Below are 21,639 nucleotides of genomic sequence, written 5' to 3'. Positions count from 1 at the left end.
TGGGGTCCCCTGCTGGAGCTGCTGCCCCCGCGACCCGATACCGGATAAGCGGTCGAAGATGGATGGATGGATGTATCTCATTGAAATGATTGCTCAAGTCTGGCAGCTAGATCAGTGTCTCTTCCTCACTTTTTAGGAAATGAGAGCCCAACCGGGCTATGCAGCCAAATAGGGTTAAAAACATCTTTAGAGGATGAGGATTAGAGCAAGAGGAAAGACCAGCAGAGCCTTTTGAGGGTTTTAATCTCAGAATCCTTTGTTCTTTTCATTATGGTGAAATTGAGCAGATAAGAAATTTCCATAAACTGTTTAATCTGGCTTTGAGGACGGTTATGTGTCCGCTGAACGTCACACAACTGGCCTCTCTGCGCTCTTATCTGAAATGATACTGATGGATTTACTGTAGAATAGATTCCTCTCTGTACCCAAGAGATAGTCTCTATGTGACAAACTCGGCAATAAATGGGGAGAATCTGGATGTAGGAAGTGAAAGAAAACTTTAGGTCCTATGATCAAACCTGGTATTAGCTACATGTTTTTATCCAAATTGCCATACAGGACCATAAGGACATTTTTTGCTAGACCAGAGTAGGACTTAAACCCCTAATTATTCCTAACTCAGGGGAATGTTCAACAGAAAATACAGAAATTTACTTAAACATGTATCCAAATGATTTTTTACGAATAGGTTTGTGTGATAATTAAATCCATTGTTGTAAATTTGCAGTGTGTACTCTAATGGTTTTTCTGTCAAGCATGCACACCATACATCAATAATCCATCTAATATACAACACAGGGGTAGTAATACTTAATAAAACAATAACAAAACAGTCCTTTACATAGCTATTGTACAGTATGTGCATGGTGTATGCATTTATTAGGACATGTCAGCTAAATCTGTCCATCTTGGTAGCAGCTTTCAGGGTGCAGGCTCTATTTTTCTGTATTTCTTTTACATTAGAACATGTATGTTTTTACTTGCTTTGCAAAAGGAAAATAGTTACATATTTCAAAACATTTGAAAATAATTGCAGGAATAAACAGACTCATTTGGCATCGCTGAAAACATGTGAAATATGAGCAATTGAGCATTTAGAAATTAAAGAATTTTGTACACTTAAAACACACACACACACACACACACACACACACATCTCACCCTTTGACTATGACCCAATGCTGTAGAGGACAATGAAGTAGTCATTGGACACGGGGGACAACTATTGCTAGGTGAAGCAATGTTTTGAAATGCATAACTTTAACAGAGAGAGTTGTTGCTATTTAACTGAAGTTCTATCTTACATCCTCATGGTGACACTATAGCTTAATACACAAGTTCTGCATGGCTTGAAAATCAGTCAGAGATCTCTATGTTGATTAATTTGTCACTCTCCCTAAATCAGAACTGTTGTCGTTTTTTTTTGTTTTTTGTTTTTTGAAGAAACAGAAGTTTGCCACTTTTACTTGCAGTTTAAGAATTCCTAGCTATAAGGTTTCTGGTCCAATCCTAATTTGACTCCTTGTCCTCCAGATGAGGCGCTGCAGAGACAGGAGCAGATCTGGCAGCAGGAGGTCGAGGAGTCTCTCTCCTTCTGCAGGTCACTTTCTCATCCCTCCAGACCGAAACACATCGACTTCCTGCGCATCACTGCGCCGGAAGATGACATCATTGATACACCGACATCCACGCCCCTTCAACCAGAGTTTCAGGTGAGTAGCTTTATCCGGGTTTTGCTGTCTAGACGGAGACTTTTTACTACCACAAACTAAATGTTTCACTGGAAAGAAAATGTTCATGTGAATAGCGCTACATCATCATGACAGTGACTTGCATTTTCACACTACAGTAAGAGAGTCTAGTTCCAGACCCAGGTTCAACAAACAGCCTCATACCAGTGTGTGTTTGTGTGACAAAGAGTTCCTTGTGGTCACATAACAGAAGGGATTTAATGCGCCTCTGTAGGTGCATTGTATAAGGAATGCTATCTGTATTAGCATGAAATGGTACTTTACCGGGGTTTAAAGCTCCTAACTCTGCGTCTCTCCCCGTGTGCACGTGTGTGGAGTTAAAAACATGAGACAAATTACATAGATTTGTTCACACTAAGGTAACACATGAGATAGTTGTGTTTACCTATAGCCCCAGAGACATAGGCGCTGATTGGTAGAAAGTGCATTTGGGACAAAATACCAGGATTTTCCTCTTTAAAAAAAAGTAAAAAAATCTAATCTCTATCAGTGTTTTAGAAAAGAAACAGTAAGAACAGAGTAGGAGAGAATGGGGACCTTTTGATAATGCTGCATTGATTGTTTGTTTGATTCATGCTGCAAATATGGGTATTAATTTCAATATTTATTACTTTATTATTGGGAGTTAATTTTTCCTTAGCTAAGCATTCTCATTGAATTTTTATCTCATCTTGTTTTTACTATTATTAGCCATGTTTTATTTTCCAATTAATAATGTGTATATTATCACTTCTTATATTCATTTTTGTTAGCTTGCTCACCAGAAATTAAAGTAGAAAGATTTAGGTACCATATCCAGTTTGAAGCTACTCTGAACTTTACATACTAACATCATTAACAAAAATGTTGGAAGTGTATGACTGCAACAATTCAGTAAAGACAATTTTACTACAGTCACACTATATTGTGTTCTGGTGATCTACTGTACACGAGGCACACGCTGCGTGTCTGCTGCTGGACACAGTCCTGTGCGTTCAGCAGTGTGTGTACATGCTCTCTAATTGTCATGAGATTATCTGGATTCATTCCTGTTACATAAAGGCCACAGTGGCGCTCCATTGGGGGAAAAAGTACTTTATCAGTATTCATATGATTAAGTGTAGACAGTCGTTGTTGAGGGTTTCAGCTACATCTCCGAGAAAGAGAAAGTTACACAGCGTATTGACGTAGAGTAAAACTGTTGCTCACCGGCTGCTGGCTGTGATAATGTTACGAAAGCAAACGGGCGGACTTGAGAACTTAGAGTAAACAAAACAAGCTGGTGAAAGAGGAGGCTTATAGTCTCATTTATGGATTTCGGAATTTTTTTAACTCAGAAATCCATAAATAACTGTGGAAAAGGACTCTCCTCATGTACTTTGTGTTCTTTGACCATTAAGTGCCTGTCTTTGTGCACTTATTAAAATGTCCTTAATTTTCTGCATCCCTGTTTTTCTATGTGATCTACTTTTTATGACAGCTGGTGAGAAGTGTCTTCATATGGCCCATCGTTGAATTCACTTTTACAATATTGTATTTTGTTTTTAACGTACACTGCTTTATTCTGTTTGATCAACATATGTGGTAAAAGTGTTGCCATCTTATGTTTTATTTATCTATGGGCCTTTTTTACATTTTACATGAGTTTCATTTATTTATTATATTTATTAATTATGTTTTTATTTTTTTCTCTCCATTTTATGTATATTTTCTTTTTGTATTGATCTCTTCAACATACTGTTCTTAATTGCAACACTTGACCTTGTTTTAACAACTTATACAGTATACATCATTTTACTTTTTACAATCAAATTCCCAGCACTCAATCAATTGACCAGCTTGCCTGTGAAACAATGTATGTATGTATATATATGAATGTTTGTTTGTTCATGTATACAAATTTCTTTATTCCCTTTTTATTATCAACACTTCCCTTCTTTTGTATGATCTGTCACCAACTTCAATGTATAACTTCCTTTTGAAAAGCATTAACAATATAAACAGATTAAATGTGAGCTGATTAACAGTAGTGTAGGTGGGGTGGGACCCACTAATACGCCCCCATTAGCCATGTGTTGCTCAGTACCTGCAGGAGAGCTGAGAGACCGCCCTCTAACTGTGGACTTACAGACCATAATGTTTAACAAGTGATCCTTGGCAGTCTTATTTACCCTCCTTCAGCTCTGGGTGTGGTGTCCCTCCATCTGTTCTGGGTGGCTTCTTTTTTGCTTTACGACTCACGGATCTGTCTGAAACGGTGACTGAAGTCAACATCTGCTTCTAATTACACTGACATTCTGCAGGGTGACGTCCAATATGGTGCTCTGCAAATCACAACAGCAAGTATAGAGGAGCCAGAGGGAAAAGGAGGCAGCACTTGGAAGCTACAAGCAGGACTTGGAGCCGAATTTTAATTGTGGTTGAGCTGAGTCAGTCTAGCCGGCAGAGCCATGGAACCGGGGTTTGGAAACTTTTCACTTGCATTTTGGTGACTAAGAGCTGCTTCCAGTTTTAGGTTTGAAAATGTAGTTCTTTGGTGAGACATGAAGGAGCTGTTGTAGCGGTGAAAGGATAAATATATTTCTTTTCAACAAACTGGAGCAGAAACAGGTCGGAATTTAAGATGCAATATGACTTTGACTTTTAACATTTCTTGCATTATTAAAGTATAGTAAGTGGAAGTTGTATGATCCTGGAATAGTTATACACAGTAGTGCATGCCATACAGATGCCTGAAAACCAATTGCACCTTCTTATCCTGCATTAGATAGCGCTACGTTGCACTTTACTCCACATATGAACAGTTTAAATGGTAACCACAATGTTGACATTGTGGGGAAAGAATTAGAAATTCACCTTTTTCTTTTGTGAGTGATTAGCGATGGAGGAGCAAAAAGTCACCCTGAAGTTTTTCCAAGACTCTCTCAAAGGAGGAGAATGAGGACGAAATGCAAGAAGACAAAGAGCAATCACAGAGTTTTAATGTAAAGGAAAATGGGAATATGACTTTTGATGATGCTGTAGAGAACGGTAGAGACTCTTTTTCACATGTTATTTTGCCTAATGAAGGGGAGAAGTTGACCTCTAACTCAATTGGACATATAACAAGTAGAGAAGCAGGAAGTGACTCAGACAGGATAGAGGAGGAGAGGAATCATGTCAACCTGACAGAGCAGCCAAGCGTGTCTGTGAACGCTGAAACTGGCTTGGAGAAACAGAGCTCTGCAACAAATCAAGACCAAAATAAGATGCCAGACGGGCACTGTGACAAAGATGACAGCTGCAGCAAAGAGGGTTGTCACTTATCGGAGAACTCACTGGAAAAATGTGCTTTGGAGGACACTCTGCAACCAAATACAGGTTGGGATTGTGTTGCACCAGTCAGTCTCAAGCAGGACGACACTGAAGAAGACTACCAGAGAGGAACGATAGGCTGTAAAAAGGTTCACTTCAGGGAAGACGTCACAAGTAGTTCCAGTTTGGATGTGGGTTTTGACCCCGAGGAATCTGCCAAAAGTCAACCTAAAACCAAACATGTGGTGATAACATCGCCTCGGACAGGACTTGCAGTTGACGAAACGCTGGAGCAAACCGGTGTCCCTTCCTGCTTTACAGATGACAGCGAAGAAGAGACGGTAGGTGCAGAAGAAGACAGCAAAGAAGAGAAAAGAGATGCATTTCCAGACTTCTCCGCCCAATCTCACCATCCCTCCAGCCCAAAGGACACTTCAAATATTTGTATAACATCTGCAGTTGGCAGCCCTCCACCCGGAGCCACTTTCACCAGAGCCACCTTCACCCCAGGCTCCCCCACCGACAAGCCGCTCCCGGCCCTCTTTAGCGGCCTCAGGGTCCTGAGGAAGGGGGTGGTTGGGCCCGAGCATGACACCCTGGCCCAGATCAAACCTTCATCTCAAGGAGCAAGGAGGGAACTCTATCCTGAGAGGCAAGGGGATGTTAAAGTTCAGAAGAGCTTCCTGGACCAGATCTCCAATTTACTGAACACGGAAAAGAGAGGAGATGAGAAAGAGGGGAGGGAGGAAATGGAGGCTGAGGGAGCTCAGGATGAGAATGAGATTGAAGAAGGTCAAGAGGATGAGAGGAAAGACCTCGAAACCAAGGAAGATGCAGATTCCATGAAACCTTCACTGTCCAGTGCAGAGGCTGCATTCGATGCCTTCAAAGCTTTTTTCACCCCAAAGCCTTTGAAGAAGGACCCAGCAGAGAAGGTGGACCTGGAGGCCGTGAGGAAGAAGATAAGAGCAGATAAAGATGTGCTAAGAGCGCTTTTTGAGAGATCCTCCAGAAAGACACCAGAGAAGAAAGACTCAGCTGATGGCAAAGTACGAATTGTGTATAAGTGAAGTCTCAATTAGCTTTACCCGAGCCTGAATTGGAATACTGACTTGTGTGAACAAAAACTCTTTTTATAATCGATTATGTTATAAATCTGTCAAACTATTTTTCCTTGTAGTCAGAAGCATCCACCTCAGGAGAGGGAGAGGAAAGAACTCCTGGTCGTCTTCAAGCCGTCTGGCCACCACTTAAAGAGGAAAAGGTTGGGCTCAAGTACACAGAAGCAGGTACTTAAATCTATACACATTCATATTTTTGTCTTTTCCAACTTTATTATTTTGGCTCACACAGGCTCCTCTTCTGTATCTGTGAAAATGTGTTTACTTTTCTTCTAGCCTCATTCAAATCCAATTTGTTGAAAAGTATTTTTTCCCTTTGTTACAAACTGAGCTTGCACATGCGATGAAAATGACAAAATACAGAAATGAGCATAACGGATTGTTTGCTACACTAAACAAGGACATATGACATGATATTTTCCTTTAATTTTCCAAAAGTCATTTACAGAAAAGATAATTGTGTTGTCCTACAGAGTGACATTTCTTATGCTATGGGTAAGTAAAGAAATGCAAATAAACTCATATTATTTAGAATGTGAGAGGGGAAGTGCTGTGTAAAAAGTATGTATTGCAATCTGTAAAACCACAAACAGAGGTAACATGTCTGCCGCTGAAAATAAAAAGGCCACAAAGATGCATTATGTTAAACCCTATGTTCTGAATGACAGATACTTTGAGAGGGAGTAGGAGTGTTTGCTCTGTGATATCAAGCTCTACAGCTTTGGTAAACACAACTCCACCCTGTGTGTGTCCACAACAGACCAGTCTGTAACACACCAGCACCTTCAGCACGTGAAGGGATTAACTGGACGGCACACTGGGGCTACATGTGACACAGGATGTGGTGCCATTGAGCGAATTATTAATGTAGTAATGAAACAAGGATTGTTGTTAAATGCCAATGAGAAGATTCCAGTCCAGTAGAACACCGTCAATAAGATTTCATTGCTGTAGCATATCAAATTTAAAATATACTCCTCTTTGACTGTTGCTGCTTCCTTCTACATTTCAGACTTTTCACTGTGGGAATTGTAGTCCTATAACCTGCCTATTCCTTTGAATATCTACACAAAAAAATGGCTCCAACAACGACAGTGTCAACAAAAATTGAACACATCATAAAAGTAACATTATGACTGAGCTGTTGTATTCGATGGGATAAGATTGTACAGGTGTACCTAATAAAGTGGTCAGTCAGTAGGATTATCAAAGGTTGTTTTAGCAGAGATAAAACTATATGCTAAATGTGTATATCTCCGCAAATACACTTCCTGTAAATACTTTCAGGACAGTAAATACACTTTCTAACTGACCATTCAAAAAGTCCATCCATTAGCAGATAAATGTTTAATTAAACAGTTGTCCAAGGTGCCAGTGAGCTGTGTGCCAGTCTGTATGTTTACCTTACATTTAAAGCTCTACTGCCATCATCTGGTCAGGTTTGGTGATGTTGGAATATCCAAACACCCCTTAGCCTCCTGCAGCGTTAAAACATGAATTTGATTTGTCATGCAGAATCAGTCAAAATGCTCATAGTTATTGTAAGATGTTTGTCTTCGGCTTGTGAACAGCCACATCATTAATGTATTTATTGTGTGACAAAGAAAGCGCTCTCGGGCCCCACAGATGTAATAATGAACATCTGTTTGTGGTAAAAGGAACTGCTGTAATGTAAGCTGTTGTAAAATGTTCTTCTGCTCTGGTTCCTCTCAGAGCACCAGGCTGCTCTCCTGCAACTGAAGAGAGAATGTAAAGAGGAGGTGGAAAAGTTACAGGTCAGTAAAAATACAGTGGGCGGTTGCAGCCAAATTTATATACATAAAGGACTTGTTTGACATTTTGGGATATATGTACGCTTATTTGTTTTCATGCCGAGAGTTCTCGGATAGAAAGCAAATCATGTATGTACTAAAAGTTTGAACAATTCCTTTAAGACCAATTGCTACTATCATCCTCATTGATGTCAAGTCTAACTAGCTCACGTTTTAGTATGTCATGTATTAATTATCGTCACATTAGAGTCTGAATGACACAACTTGTGGTCTTTTAGAAACCTAGAAGGTATTCCCAGAATCCTCAAAGAATAAAAAAATGAATGCTTACTTCTGTGACTGTAATGACAATACAAAAGAGGCTCAAAGTCTTAAAGGCCCCATGGCATGAAAATGTCACTTTATGAGATTTTTTTAACATTAATATGCGTTCCCCCAGCCTGCTAATGGTCCCACAGTGGCTAGAAATGGCGACAGGTGTAAAGCCCTGGTATCCTGCACTGCCTTTAAGAAAATTAAAGCTCAGATGATCCGATCTGGAATCCAGTTCCTTAGGACGTCGTAAGGGGCAAGGTTACCTCCCCTTTCTCTGCTTTGCCCACCCAGAGAATGTGGCCCGCCCATGAGAAAGCGAGAGACATCATGGCTTTCAAACAAGCAAAGTGTCAGTTGGTCAAGGCCAGACCCCCAGCCTCCACCTCCTCAACAGCTACAGACTCAGAAATAGCACACACTAAGGAAAGCTCATTGTGGGACTGGCTCTAGTGGCTGTAATTCTGCTCCAAGGCTGAATTTTGGGAAAGAGACTTAAGATACAGTATTAGGGGACCACTAAGGTCTATATGAAAGCATCCAAAGAGCACAATGTCTTGGGACCTTTAACTAATAAAGTATTATTTTTAGGAGGAGTTTGGTCAGGAACTCTCCAGACTGAGGGGGGAGAACAAAGACAATGTCGCCCGTCTGGAGCTCACTCTGGCCGAGCTGCAGGCTGAACTCTCTCAGTTTGGGACCCGCCAACGTGGGGAATGCAAAGATGTCGCTGTATCAACGGGAGACGACTTTTTAAACAAATCGTTCCGGACAGTCTGCATCCAGACCGACCGGGAGACATTTGTAAAGACTCCTGAAGATGGAGAAGGTGCGGGGAGAGCCTACACGAGCCCTCAGCAGCAGAAGGTGACCCCCAAAAAGCTGGACCTGGCTTCTATCAGCCTCAGCCTGGCTGGGCAAAGAGACGATGCTTTTTCATCCCCATCTTATGACCCTCCATCCCAAACTCTTCCTCCACCTGGAACCATGCAGCCTACATCAGAACAACCACCCGCACCATCTCAGACCACCAACACAGACAGTCTGCCTCCTCCTCCCCCACCGCCTTGTTTGTCTTTCCCCCTAAACCACATGCAGCCGTCAAATGGCCCTCCACCGCCACCTCCTCCACCTCCATCCATGCCTGGCTTTATACCTCCTCCACCTCCTCCTCCGTCCATGCCAGGCCTTATGCCCCTTCCACCTCCTCCCCCTCCAGTTGGGGGTTTCAGTGTTGAAGTACCTCCCAGGAAACCGACAGTGGAGCCTTCCCGACCCATGAAGCCTCTTTACTGGACCAGAATCCAGATCCAGGACAAGAAGTAGGTTCACGTTTAATAAGAACATACACAAGTTACTCTTACAGCTTTAGTGCGTAACTTTTTGAAAAATAATGAACGTCCACTGCATGTTGTTACAAAGCTAATCAGGACTATCAGCTCCACACAACTCTCTCTGATTTCCCAGTGTGGCTTTGTGGGGTGAGGGCTACGCAGTCACTAAACTCTGAAAAAAGTCTAGTAGATTAACACATATACTGATTAAACATGATGTCCTCTCTCTCAGTAACAAGACACTGTGGAACATTTTAGAGGAACCAAATATCATAAATGCCAGCGAGTTTGAGGAGCTTTTGGCCAAAACCACCACACAGACCAAGAGGAAGCCGCTGTCAGAGGCTTACCAGAAGAAAGCCAAAGCCAGGAAGGTAACATCTAAAGTGAATCATGCACACTTTAATTTCAGGGATTATTTGCTTTATGTTGCGTGTCCACTAGAGGGAGTTGCTGCCATCCAGTATAGAGATGGCAGAAGATTCAATAAAGAGCATTAGCAATCTAGATTGAGACACAATTATGAATAACAGAGAAGCTTTTTTCAATCATAGCTTACAGATAGTTTTTTTTTATCTTTATCTGTCAAATAAAGCATTTTATATTCAACACACATGTAGAAAGTTATGATTTATTTACTCTCTTTAAATTAAAGACATCATTTTCCACAGTTAATGTGCAATTGTTTCCTCCCAAATCCTGAATTTATGACTGGCAGAAAGTCATCACCTGGACTACATTTATGTTTTTCTGCATTTGCGAGCATTAGGACACTATTGCTACGGATTTTTTTGTATATCACCTCTGAAACACAAAGGTAGAGTACAAAATATAACAGATAAGAATGTGTTACACATTTAAGAGAAAATTTAAAATGGAACACAACTAAATAAAATAGGCAAAAGATGATCCCATTTGTTCAACCCTGAGGTTACAAATTAAAGTGACGCATGCTTTGACCATTGTTTGTTTTGCTTTGTCTTTTAACAGTAGACTTTCCACTAATGACTCACTAATGGTTTCTAGTGGTAAAGGTGGTCATGGTTTCTTTTTGTGTGTGTGTGTGTGTGTGTGTGTGTGTGTGTGTGTGTGTGTGTCAGATCATTAAGCTGTTGGACGGGAAGCGCTCTCAAGCCGTGGGCATCCTAATATCTAGCCTCCACCTGGAGATGAAAGACATACAACAAGGTGAGTTACGGAGCACTTCATTCATTTAGTTGTGTTGCTAGGAAACAGCTTGGGTCAGAGTTGTCAGGTGCTGATAATAGAAATGACTGCAACAGGAGATGCACTTCATGTGCAATATATGGTAATATAATGCAGAACCTCAGATTTCACATAGAAGCTCATTATGTCAAGCCTGGTCTTACCAGACTCTGGTACATTTCATTCAAAACTATTGGATCTGCCATAACCAATCGCTAACGTTTGGTTGTGACGTCGGCTTAGCATCGCTAGCATTAGCGTTAGCCAACTCCTTTACCACTAATGCAGCGAGCTGGAAAATTAAACTTTTCCCCAGCCCCGTGGGGAGGAGGGCCACAACATCATGGCCGTCATCAAAACTCAGCAAAGGTTGTTGTTGCTCGGGCTTTAACTTCTTTGTATTTGGCAGCGTTGCCACAACGGACCGAATGGCTTCGCTCGAATCATTCTCCGCCGCCATTATTACTGATGGAACCACAGACAGTAAAGAAAGTCACCGAACGTTAACGAAGCTCAACGTCATCGTTCTCAGCCACTCCCTCTGTTCGCTGCAAATATTTAGCCGGAGAAAACCCGGGAATATACCACAGACCGTTAATATTAATCAGTAATATGCAGCCAAGGGAATATACCCAGACAGAGTACTGAAGGAAAATTAAAATTGAGCGGAAATACGTAGAAGGGTGGAGCCAGGCTATTTTGATCGTTGTTTTGATTATTAAAAAATAGAGCTGAATAAAGTATGTTTTCCTCATCCCCATGGAATAAAAATCCGTATTTAGTAAAAGTACATTTTATAATACTTTTACTCAAGTTCCTCCATTTTTACTGTAGGCTACTTTTACATGGTTTGTTGTATTTTTTTAAATTGTAGTATTGTTACTTTTACTAAATTAAAGGATTTGACAACTTCATCCACCACTGGCAAACATTGCCGTTATTTTAGCTAACTTAGAAGCTATATTATATGTTTCCATGTTTATACATAGTCAGGGTTTCCCTAATGATAACAAAAAACAAAAAACATGAAAGACTATCATTAGACTCACATCAACATTGAGTGTGTGAAATCAAACAAACATTGTCATTTTGAACACATTAGACTAGAGGATTACAGTAAATCATTAAACTAGCGGTATTTCCCAGCCAGTCTTGGGAACTTGAACCTGCAGTCTTCATCTGTAAACATTCAAGTAACCGCGGCTCCCTGAACATCACCCTTGTTTAACTTGAACCCCGTCATCACAATTAAGTCACCCTGTATTTTATTTTGAATATGAGCTGTTGGTGAACTTAAAGTAGGATTAAAGGCTGAAACCCTCACCGCAATGTCAACAAGACAGTTACAGAGAAGCAATCTGAATTGCTAATTCCAAACTCCTAAAATTGTTTGAAGAACACAGCAGACTGAGAGGGATGTGTTATTGTTCCTCTGGAGAACTGAGGCTCTACGGTTGGCCTCTTTAATTTTCCTTTTTTTGGTATATTTTCATAGTGTCCTATTAACTGCCGTATCGTCAATTAAAGTGAAATCTGTGCTTTTGTTTTTACATTCTCTCTTCTAGCTGTCCTGGCAGTGGATCACTCTGTGGTGGACCTGGAGACGATTGAAGCGCTGTATGAAAATGTAGGTATAACAGCACACTTTACTGTGGTTTACCTGCAACTGCAAGTGTGCAATTATGCATCCCTTCATTTATATTTACTTGTCAATGTGTCAGAGAGCGCAGCCAGAGGAACTGGAGAGAATTAAGAAACACTACGAGACGTCAGAGGAAGAAGAAGTTAAACTGCTAGACAAACCTGAACAGTCAGTATCTCACCTGCTAACAGAAATATTTAGATACTGCACCAGTAATTGTTTATGTATACACTTGTGTGTGTGTGTGTGTGTGTCCTCTTACTGTTGATGTGGTTGTGCAGGTTCCTGTATGAGCTGTCTCAGATCCCAGACTTTGCAGGCAGAGCTCGCTGCATCATCTTCCAGTCGGTTTTCATCGATGGGATCGCGTCCATCCAACACAAGCTCAACACAGTTTCATCCGTCTGTAAAGTAGGAACAAAATGACCAGCTACACATGACCTTTCTTCTCAATATATCAATTCACTGACATATATACCTTTTACAATTATCTCTCTTTACCAACCAGTATTCAAAATAACCTAACAAGGGTTCATGATGTCGGCTGTTTACATGCATTTCACCGATCATTTCTCTTTAAGTAGCTCCTATATGTCTGACTCCCTTTAGTTCAATGATAAGATGATCTTTTTTTTAGGTGCAAATATAACAGGATTGTTTTGTGTTCTTTTGCTCTGTCTGAATACAACTGGATCATCCTGAGCATTGTGCCTGCTGTCTGTAGTTGATCCCGTGTGTGTTTCCTGTTTTGAGGCTCTGCTGGAGAGCAATGGAGTGACAGAGGTGATGGGACTGGTGTTGGCTCTGGGGAACTACATGAACGGGGGCAACAGGACCAGAGGTCAGGCCGATGGCTTTGGCTTGGAGATTCTACCCAAACTGAAGGATGTCAAGAGCAAGGTAAGACCTGCATAACTGTAGTGGCTCCATTAGCGGCCACTGTATCTCAGAACTCAATGAAGTCAGGGATTCGGCTGTTGTTAAAATAACTTTGTATTGAAATATGTATATAGGGCACCTGGATAAGTCAATAGGTAGAGCAGGTGCCCATAGAGGTTTACTAAGAAGTAACACATCCTATCGTTATCATGTTTTCCATCATAAGTGCAGTCCAACAAACCCCATGATAATAACAGAACATTTCATTAAGATTTTTTTAATCAACTCACAGAAACTTGTTTTGTTTTCTCACTTAAACACATCTCAAATCTGTCTGACTGATCCCATTTAAACCATTCATGTAGAAATATCATGCATTGAATATCTTTATAGAGATAATGCATTTTATAAAATGGTTTTATTGAAGGCTCTGTGATCTACCAGCCTTCACACTAAGGCCCTACTTTTTACTGATAATACAGTTTTCATGCTTTTTTTTCCTCAGGACAATCGTATCAGCCTGGTGGACTACGTGGTGTCGTACTACCTGCACAATGTGGATAAGGTATAAAACAAAACATGCAAGAATTAAATTCCCCTTCCTATACCATGGATAGTGCCACTTGGCTAGTCATTGCAAAACACTTCATGCACTATAATATTCAATGGAAAATAATCTTAAAATGAATAAGCATAACGTAATGTAAACATAAAATACTGCATTTTTAGGCCGGAGAGCGGAGTTCACTTTGTGGCACAAATCCTACTTTCACCCAGGAAACGCTTGTTTGATTCCTCAGAAATCGCAATGTTTTTTTTTAAATGAACTAGTTGTTTTGATGCCTAAACTTAACTGTCATAGCCCCATGACGCTCACTTTCTCTGGCTAAACTCCACCACCATGGCCCCTGAAAGGCCTGTCAGCTGGCGGTGCCTGTAGCCGGCTTGCATTCACTTATTGGCGGCTAAACAACTGCCGCTGGTAGCCAGCGTCCCGGATCTCTGTAGCGGCTAAATACAACAAGCAACTGCCGTTTGGATTTTTACTTTCTATCGCACTAAAGACTGTCCACGTTACAGCGCTTTACTTAGTTTAAAATACTTTTATTTTAGGTAAATAATATATAGTTTACCGGACATTCACACCGCCACCGACTTCAGCGTCTAAAGTTACCGGAAGTCACTCATTTACAATGGAAGCCGGCTTCTCTCAGCTGGTAAAGAGCTACGACGCGGTTCAACGGCAAGCAGCCATAGACATAATAAAGAATCTTTATCATGTCTATGCAAGCAGCGGCTAACGCCAGCAGCCAATCGGACGTCCTTCGCGCTGCCTGATCCCGGAGAAACATACGATGTAAACTTTCGTTCCCACCTAAACTGGGAAAATTCTGATGAAAAGCTTATAATCGCGGTTGCTGGGTTACCTAATGTTTATAAATATAACGTTGTTTGTACATAGGGACCAGTTGACGTTACCTGCCACATCGTCTCAAAACGGTCCGCTCACAGTGAAGTCCTGCACGGGTCACTAGATTAGTCCAAGAGTATATGGCGGCTGCTCGCTCTGCCTGCACGCCGCTACGGTTCAGCGGCTAACTAGCGAGCTAACTGCAAACAGACTCCGGTGCGAACAATTAATAATACAACTTCTGTCACTATATATGTAATTTATAAAAGGTTTCTACTGTCAATATATTTGCCGTGGCTGCGTGTGCTTCTCCCGGTCGAACAGAGAACGCCGCCACTTCAGAGAGGCCAAAGTGTCAAAAAGCTTCCCCGTAGGCTACTTTTTGACAGACGTCCTTGGCGGGGGGGGGGGGGGGGGGGGGGGGGGGGCAAGAGCTTTTTCCAGCTCAAGTCGGTGGCGGTGTGTACGAACGGATTTTGGTGAACTTGCATTGCTCCGTTTGTAATCGGGGGGGGTACATAGTCTCCCACAAGGGATGAAAATAGCTCAGCAAAGGCAGGGGTATGTAGACCAGAAAGGGGTAAATAGTGTTAAAAGTAACATTTCTAGTGTTTCCTGTCAAAAGATACAATTCCTTTTTTTTCACGTTCCTGATTGTATTGCTGTGTTTTAATTGTATTCCACCAGCACTCTGGCACAGAAAACAGCATTTTCCCACTTCCTGAACCTCAGGACGTCTTCCTGGCTGCACAGGTCAAGTTTGATGACCTCAACAGAGACCTGAGGCAGCTCGGACGAGATCTGACAAGTATGTAACGTCACCAGTGCAACTTTTATCTATTCCAGCTTCCTCTCTTGCAAAAATAACCCTCTGGAGTAATTCATGTCAAAACTCTTCTTCTCCTCCTCCTCTTGGTTCATAATCTAAGATAGTAATCCACAAAACATTAGCTTTGCTTTAAGCTTTAGCGTGGGTCTTGCCTTGTGGTCATTTTGTTGTGTTTTTGTTTGAAAACCTCAGCCAGGCTGTGTAACTCTATCACTCTGATTTCAAGAGGTTCCCACAGGCCAAACCTCGGCCCAGTCTGGCATCAGTTTTCCTCAGACATCCCCCCCACCACAACTCACCACCCTGGTTTCCCATCACCAACCCCAGCTATTGAGTAACTGTTTATACTTAGGGCTAAAGGCCTGCTTCTTCTACCAAACTTGAGTTTGCTAGCGCCCTAGAACAAAAGATTTCCTCTCGTCTTTCTTATCCTTCTAGCCTGTTCCCTTCTCTCTCTAAGTGTGCCCTTATGATGCCAATCACATGCCAGCCAGTTAAAGTCACGTTGAGGACAATGCTTACTCTTAATGTGTACGATTGTGAGTGAGTGCATTGTTTTATCCCTATGTACATGTACATGTGTTTTTTCCTGCATTTCACTGTGCGTGTATACAGAGACTAGCAGGAGTCTTTCTGCTGATACAGGCCTGGCGCCTTTCAGATCCAGCTTCTAATCCTCCTGCCCATCAGATCTACCATCGTTGGGCCTTTGTGCCCCCGTCGCCAGCGCAGGGAGACCATAGATTTCCACTTATGTAATCTCCAGACCTCCAGTATCTGTAGCATCTTTGCACGGGCCTCTGCAGAGATGCACAGATCCTTAACCTGCTCGGCTGTATCACCTGGGCTCCAGTGTGGCCCCCAGATGTGTGCCGAAGACAGCTTTCTTTACCTTTCAACACAACTTTGTGTTATCGGCCTGTCTACCCAAACCGCCGTGCAATCTGGATCGCCCGCCGCAGGTTTCCTTTTGTTCAGCCTGTTTCAACCGCCCTCATGCCTGGTTTCCATTGTCGTTTTTCACTCTCCCTGTGTTTTCTGTTTGGTTGGTACGAAATGTTTCCCAACAAAGCTACAGGGAGATTAATTTCTCTTCAGTCAACCATGTTGACTGTTTAAGGAAATGATCCAAAGATCTTTTTTTTTTTTTTTTTTTTAGAAACGTCCCTGTTTACCATCAATAATCCCATGCTGTCAACATTTATTGGCACACACATAACATAAATAAGCCATTGCTCCATGGATGGAAATGTTCAAGTAAGGTCTGTCAGTTGTTTGGTCCAGATATAAATAACAATTATCAGATGGATTGTTGTGAAATATTTTGCAGACATTCACGATCCCCAGAGGATGAATCCTACTACCTTTGCTGATGCACCTACTTTTCCTGTTGTGGGACCATGAGGTTAAATTAAATCAAGTGTATTTCCATGACCAAATATGAAAATAGCTTTCTTTATTTTTACACATGTGAAGCAAGTGGGCGCATTTATGCTATTTGAATGTGAAATATGGGTTATGAAGATTCCTGCTGTACTGTAGCCTTATGACATAAAAGTGATTTAGGAGGTGACTGAAATGAATCATTGAAACCGTCAAATCTTCTCACTATGAAACCAAATCACTGCTTCAGTCTCACATCTGAAAGCACCACACTCCTCATCAGCCGGCTCTGTTTATTTGAGGGTCTATATAACCCTCTTTGGTCTGGAATAAGCAAACTTTGTTGAACACAAAGGCAGACAAAAGAAAGAAAGAAGAGAGAGATACTCACCTCCAAAGTTTACACAAATCCCGAATGAAAACAGTATTCTTTTGTAATCTTATCTGGGAGATGTTGATCGAGCGTCAGGGTGGGGGGTGCAGGGGCTAAGCTCCCTCTGCAGCCTCTATTATGACTGGCTCTGCAGACTGGCTCCTCTGATCCACTGATTGGACGCAGACTGGCAGAGGAAGAGAGAGAGAAAGAGAGAGAGTTTGCAGTCGCCATCTCTGGGTAAATCTGACCAAAGAGGAGGAAGCTGTGCTGATAACCCCCTGCTGGGGCAACCCGAGTGAGAATGTGTTGGCTGGGGCACAGGTGGAGCTGGTTTAACTAAAAACTAGTCTCTGAACTGCACTGCAACCCTGAATCTCTCCTCTCTGGCCATCCATCACACTGTAGTTATGGATTAAAGCTGCAACAAAAAAAGCAAAGTGAAGTAAAAAATATTAGCATAAGAGAGTTCCATTTCCCAAATAAACACATTGTTGTGGTCACTGGAGCAAACAAGTAAGAACTTCGATTTCCATGGACTGCTCTTATAAAGTGCTTTTCTTGTCTTAACGACTACTCAAAGTGCTTTTACGTAATACAGGAACCATTCACACACATTCATACACTGTGGCCGAGGCTGCTGTACAAGGTGCCACCTGCTCATCAGAGAAACACTCGCACACATTTACACTCTGATGGCGCAGCGTCAGGGGCCACTCAGGGTTCAGTGTCTTGCCCAAGGACACTTGGACATTGCACAGGGCCAGGGACCAGGGACCAGGGACCAACCACCAACCTTCCGATTTGCAGGCGACCGCTCTACCGCTGAGCCCCAGACGCCCTGCTGCAAAAGGGAAAAAGCATAATGCCCAAAGAAAGCTAAACTCAACATCACATACAATGATTCTTCTTTCCTCCACAGCTCCGCTTTGCCTTTGCGGATACCAAATGTAGGAAACACAAAAAGAAAGGTTCAGTGTATTTCCCCACTTTTCATTTCTCTTGTTCCTTTTCATTATCAGGATGCGAAAAAGATGTACAAAAGGTTTTCTCTGATTCTCCTGTAAACAACCTGCAGCCGTTTAAGGACAAGATGGAGGCTTTTGTTCTCAGCGGTGAGTAGTTGCAGTTGTTTGTTGTGCAGCTGCAAACTTGAGCGTCACTTTTAAAAATAAAAATAACGTGTCTGTACTGACACACGACTATGGTTGGATTTAGGGCCAGCATTATTTTTCACTGTGATCAATAAGGTAGATTACTTTTTAGAGACAACGTTCTTCTTCAGTCTCTTTTTTTTCTTGTGTGAAGTAGCTATTTTCTATATATTTGTTTCTGTATTTATTGTTTGTGTCATATTGATGTTCAATATCTTTGTTTGTGTGTATGCACAAACCACCAAGGCAAATTCTTCGTAAGTGTAACTTACTTTGGCAATAAACCCTTTTTCCAATTCTGAACATCTGATTTTAATGTTCAAAGATACTGAAGCTGGAGTCATTTTAAATTTAAATATGCAATGCAAATAGTCTAATAGTGTAGTTTAGGGACCTGTCAAATCTCCCCCATCTATTTCCCCCGTATGCCCCATTTAAACTATTCGATTGTCTCTAACAGTCTTGTCCTTGTCCTATAGAGGGTCTTTGGTATCTGTGTGTGTTCTTAAAGCAGATAGGATGGATACAGAGTACAGGCTAGACACTCAGATAGGGATCAGACAGATTTGGCAATGAGTGAGAGACTCCTGCCTGAGACACACTGGCAACTGGGAAATATTCATCAAACTAACCAACGTTGAAAGATATTTATATTGACCCATCTTAAGATGAATCACTAGAGGTCCTGCGTATCAAAGCGTCCTGTTCCCAGTATTTGAAACAGCACAGATGCATTATATTTTAAATGCATGTCTTGTTTTAAATATCACCACATTTTCTTTCCGTGATGAAAAGTGACACATCAAAGCTCCCAAGTTAAGTAACTAAAGAGAGTGTGCTCCAAACAGAAAATACCTTGTGTCAGATCTTTTGTCCTTTTGTATCATGTGTACATTCAGAATGTATTCAGACCTTCACTTTCTTCACTTTCTCATGTTGAATGTAGATTGATGAGAGCGCAAATTTATTTAAATGAAGCATAAGGCTGCAACATGAAAAAACATGAAAAAGTGAAGGGATCTGAATACTTTTTGAAATCACTGTAAATCTATTAAAGACCAACTGGACTTTGTGCATCTTTCTGACAGGATTTCTGCCATTTCTTCAAGCCTTTACTTGTCATCCGGAAACATTTGAAGAACATATTTTTTCTCTGAAATGCAGTAGGTGTAAATAAAACATGTTATCAGATCTTAAAGACGAGCATCACGAGCCTGCTACCAAACAAAGAAACTAAGTTTGAATGTGTCTTTATTCACAAAATCTTTTATAAATTGGTCTAAAATTACAGTGAAACATCACCAAATGATCTATTTTGCTTTTAAATCAAAGAGACAAAGAGAAAAGATATTAACTGTTTAAAAATAGAGTCTGTTTGTTGGAGGGGAATCTGGCTATGACTAAATCATTTCCTCCTCTGTTTCTTTGCAGCAAGAAAAGAACACGCAGAAGCTTCCCATCTGTTGATGACCATACAAAAAAGGTTGGAGAATTAAATAGTTTTCCCTTGTGTGCATCAAACTGGCCTTTATCTGAATTTAGTTGTTCAATTTCGTGTCACAAATATCAAGCAGATACAAAATAATTTTTCCAAAGCAGGTAGCGTCTATGTCAATGTCAATGTCAACACAGGCAAACTGCCAGGCGTCAAAACCTGTAATCTTTGTTGTTAATTCCAATTTGCCAATTCTGGATCCCATCCTCTTTGAATTTGTGTAGTTTTTGGTTTATAATCCTTAATCTGTGATTTTGCTGCATTAATAGTCATTACATTGCAATATTTAGGTACTTCCTAACATCAGGTAAACGTGTAATTTTGGTGGTTGTTAGTAATTTCTCCTCAATTTCCAAATACATTCCTGCCGGATATCCAGTTTTTGCTTTTGCAGTCTTTTCTGTACTTTTAATGGTAGAAGAGGCCGCTTTACTCCCTTACAGTCAGTCTGCAGCTGTAATGACAGATGGTACCAGTCACATTGTAGCAAGGTTCAAATAACCGCATACCTGTAGCGGGTGTGATCTAGCATCTACCGTTAAACTGCTATGAAACTCTGCCAGTAGTGATTGCTAAAACAAAAACAAAACAAAACTTCCAACTGAAACCATCTGATTTAGAAGCAAAGTACATACTGTATGAATTATTATTGTGGTTTATTGCGTTTTTAATCGGCTAACTTGCTGTTCAGTTTTCAGGACTTGGTTCTGTACTTTGGACTAAAGCCCAAATCAGGAGAGAAGGAGGTGACCCCCGCTTATCTCTTGATGCTCTGGTTTGAGTTTTGTGCCGACTTCAAGGCCAGGTGGAAGAAGGAGAACAAGACCATCTCTAACGAGAGGTATCACATAACCCTGTGCATCTCTAGAACCACCACTATTTGGAAAAAGCTGGATTTGTGTTGTGTGTCTTGTTTTTTTGTTGTTGATTTGACTAAACTTGTATTGACACTGGCCTTATTTTATGTGGCATCTATTCATTTGTCTCAGAAAATGTCCGCCACTAAATGGTTTAAGTATACCTGCACTTGGACAAAATGTTTTGCTCATACATTGAATTTACAGTGTAAAACACTTAATATTCTTCTGCAGATTAAAAGAGGCTCAGCTGTCAGTGAAGAGAATCACAGCAGAGAAGAAGGTGGAAACCAGAAAGATTAACCCCAACAGCCTGGTAAGACAGGATTCAGTACAGTAGAGTCCATATACTGAAGAGGCAAAGACATTTTCTCCAAAAACACATTTTCTAAACCAGAACATGTAATGCAGTAAATCCATGCATATTGACAGATATACCCTGCTCTTTTTCTATGTCTCCATAGAAAGTATTACGCAAAACAGACAGCTCTTAGTACAAAACACTTTTTATTATAAAAGGCCCTTCTGCTTTGACTGAATTGTATCCCCTGAATGTGAAGTGATCGAAAACACTGATCATGATTTACTCCCAACAGAAAGAGAGACTGCGCCAGAAAGAAGCCAACATGTCTTCAACATAGACAAGACGGATCCATTGGGCTTATCCCACTAGATGTGGGCACTGATGGCAAACCAACTGTTTTACTTAACACAATATGAACTTTATAGATTTAAAAAAAACTTTACTTTTATCTGATAATGTAGAACTTTTTTACTGACTTAATTAATTTGCTACTGAAAAATGTAATGTGCAATATTTAGAATTTTATATTATAAACTTAAGCTC

At 41.0% G+C, this 21,639-nt stretch overlaps 1 protein-coding gene and 1 long non-coding RNA gene across 3 annotated transcripts in view; one reads left to right on the top strand and one right to left on the bottom strand.

Annotated features, from left to right (window-relative positions):
* Nucleotides 1-21,533, top strand: part of fmn1 (formin 1) — a 26,024-nt gene extending 4,491 nt beyond the window's left edge. The window contains exons 4-20 of one of the 2 annotated variants that reach the window (XM_034899714.1): nucleotides 1,534-1,712; nucleotides 6,205-6,313; nucleotides 7,859-7,920; nucleotides 8,821-9,551; nucleotides 9,796-9,937; nucleotides 10,664-10,751; nucleotides 12,335-12,396; nucleotides 12,491-12,579; nucleotides 12,693-12,822; nucleotides 13,165-13,311; nucleotides 13,796-13,855; nucleotides 15,389-15,509; nucleotides 18,309-18,401; nucleotides 19,872-19,923; nucleotides 20,627-20,776; nucleotides 21,027-21,108; nucleotides 21,389-21,533. In XM_034899714.1, coding sequence (XP_034755605.1) covers nucleotides 1,534-1,712; nucleotides 6,205-6,313; nucleotides 7,859-7,920; nucleotides 8,821-9,551; nucleotides 9,796-9,937; nucleotides 10,664-10,751; nucleotides 12,335-12,396; nucleotides 12,491-12,579; nucleotides 12,693-12,822; nucleotides 13,165-13,311; nucleotides 13,796-13,855; nucleotides 15,389-15,509; nucleotides 18,309-18,401; nucleotides 19,872-19,923; nucleotides 20,627-20,776; nucleotides 21,027-21,108; nucleotides 21,389-21,433 — 2,342 coding nt within the window. In that variant the 3' untranslated portion in view covers nucleotides 21,434-21,533. Of the gene's footprint in view, nucleotides 1-1,533; nucleotides 1,713-3,883; nucleotides 6,074-6,204; nucleotides 6,314-7,858; nucleotides 7,921-8,820; nucleotides 9,552-9,795; nucleotides 9,938-10,663; nucleotides 10,752-12,334; nucleotides 12,397-12,490; nucleotides 12,580-12,692; nucleotides 12,823-13,164; nucleotides 13,312-13,795; nucleotides 13,856-15,388; nucleotides 15,510-18,308; nucleotides 18,402-19,871; nucleotides 19,924-20,626; nucleotides 20,777-21,026; nucleotides 21,109-21,388 lie in introns of those variants that run through there. The other variant, XM_034899715.1, reaches the window with a different exon arrangement.
* LOC117961221 lies at nucleotides 11,628-14,507 on the bottom strand. Its single transcript, XR_004660350.1, has 2 exons — nucleotides 14,168-14,507; nucleotides 11,628-12,815 (listed from the first exon to the last, which is right to left on the bottom strand). It is a non-coding gene; the product is annotated as an uncharacterized LOC117961221 (long non-coding RNA).
* Nucleotides 21,534-21,639: the final 106 nt, after the last annotated feature.

This window comes from Etheostoma cragini, chromosome 18 (genome assembly GCF_013103735.1).
Source record: "Etheostoma cragini isolate CJK2018 chromosome 18, CSU_Ecrag_1.0, whole genome shotgun sequence".
Lineage (NCBI taxonomy): Eukaryota > Metazoa > Chordata > Actinopteri > Perciformes > Percidae > Etheostoma > Etheostoma cragini.
The sequence above is the reverse complement of the archived record's forward strand: the minus strand, read 5'-3'. Positions and strand labels throughout refer to the sequence as shown.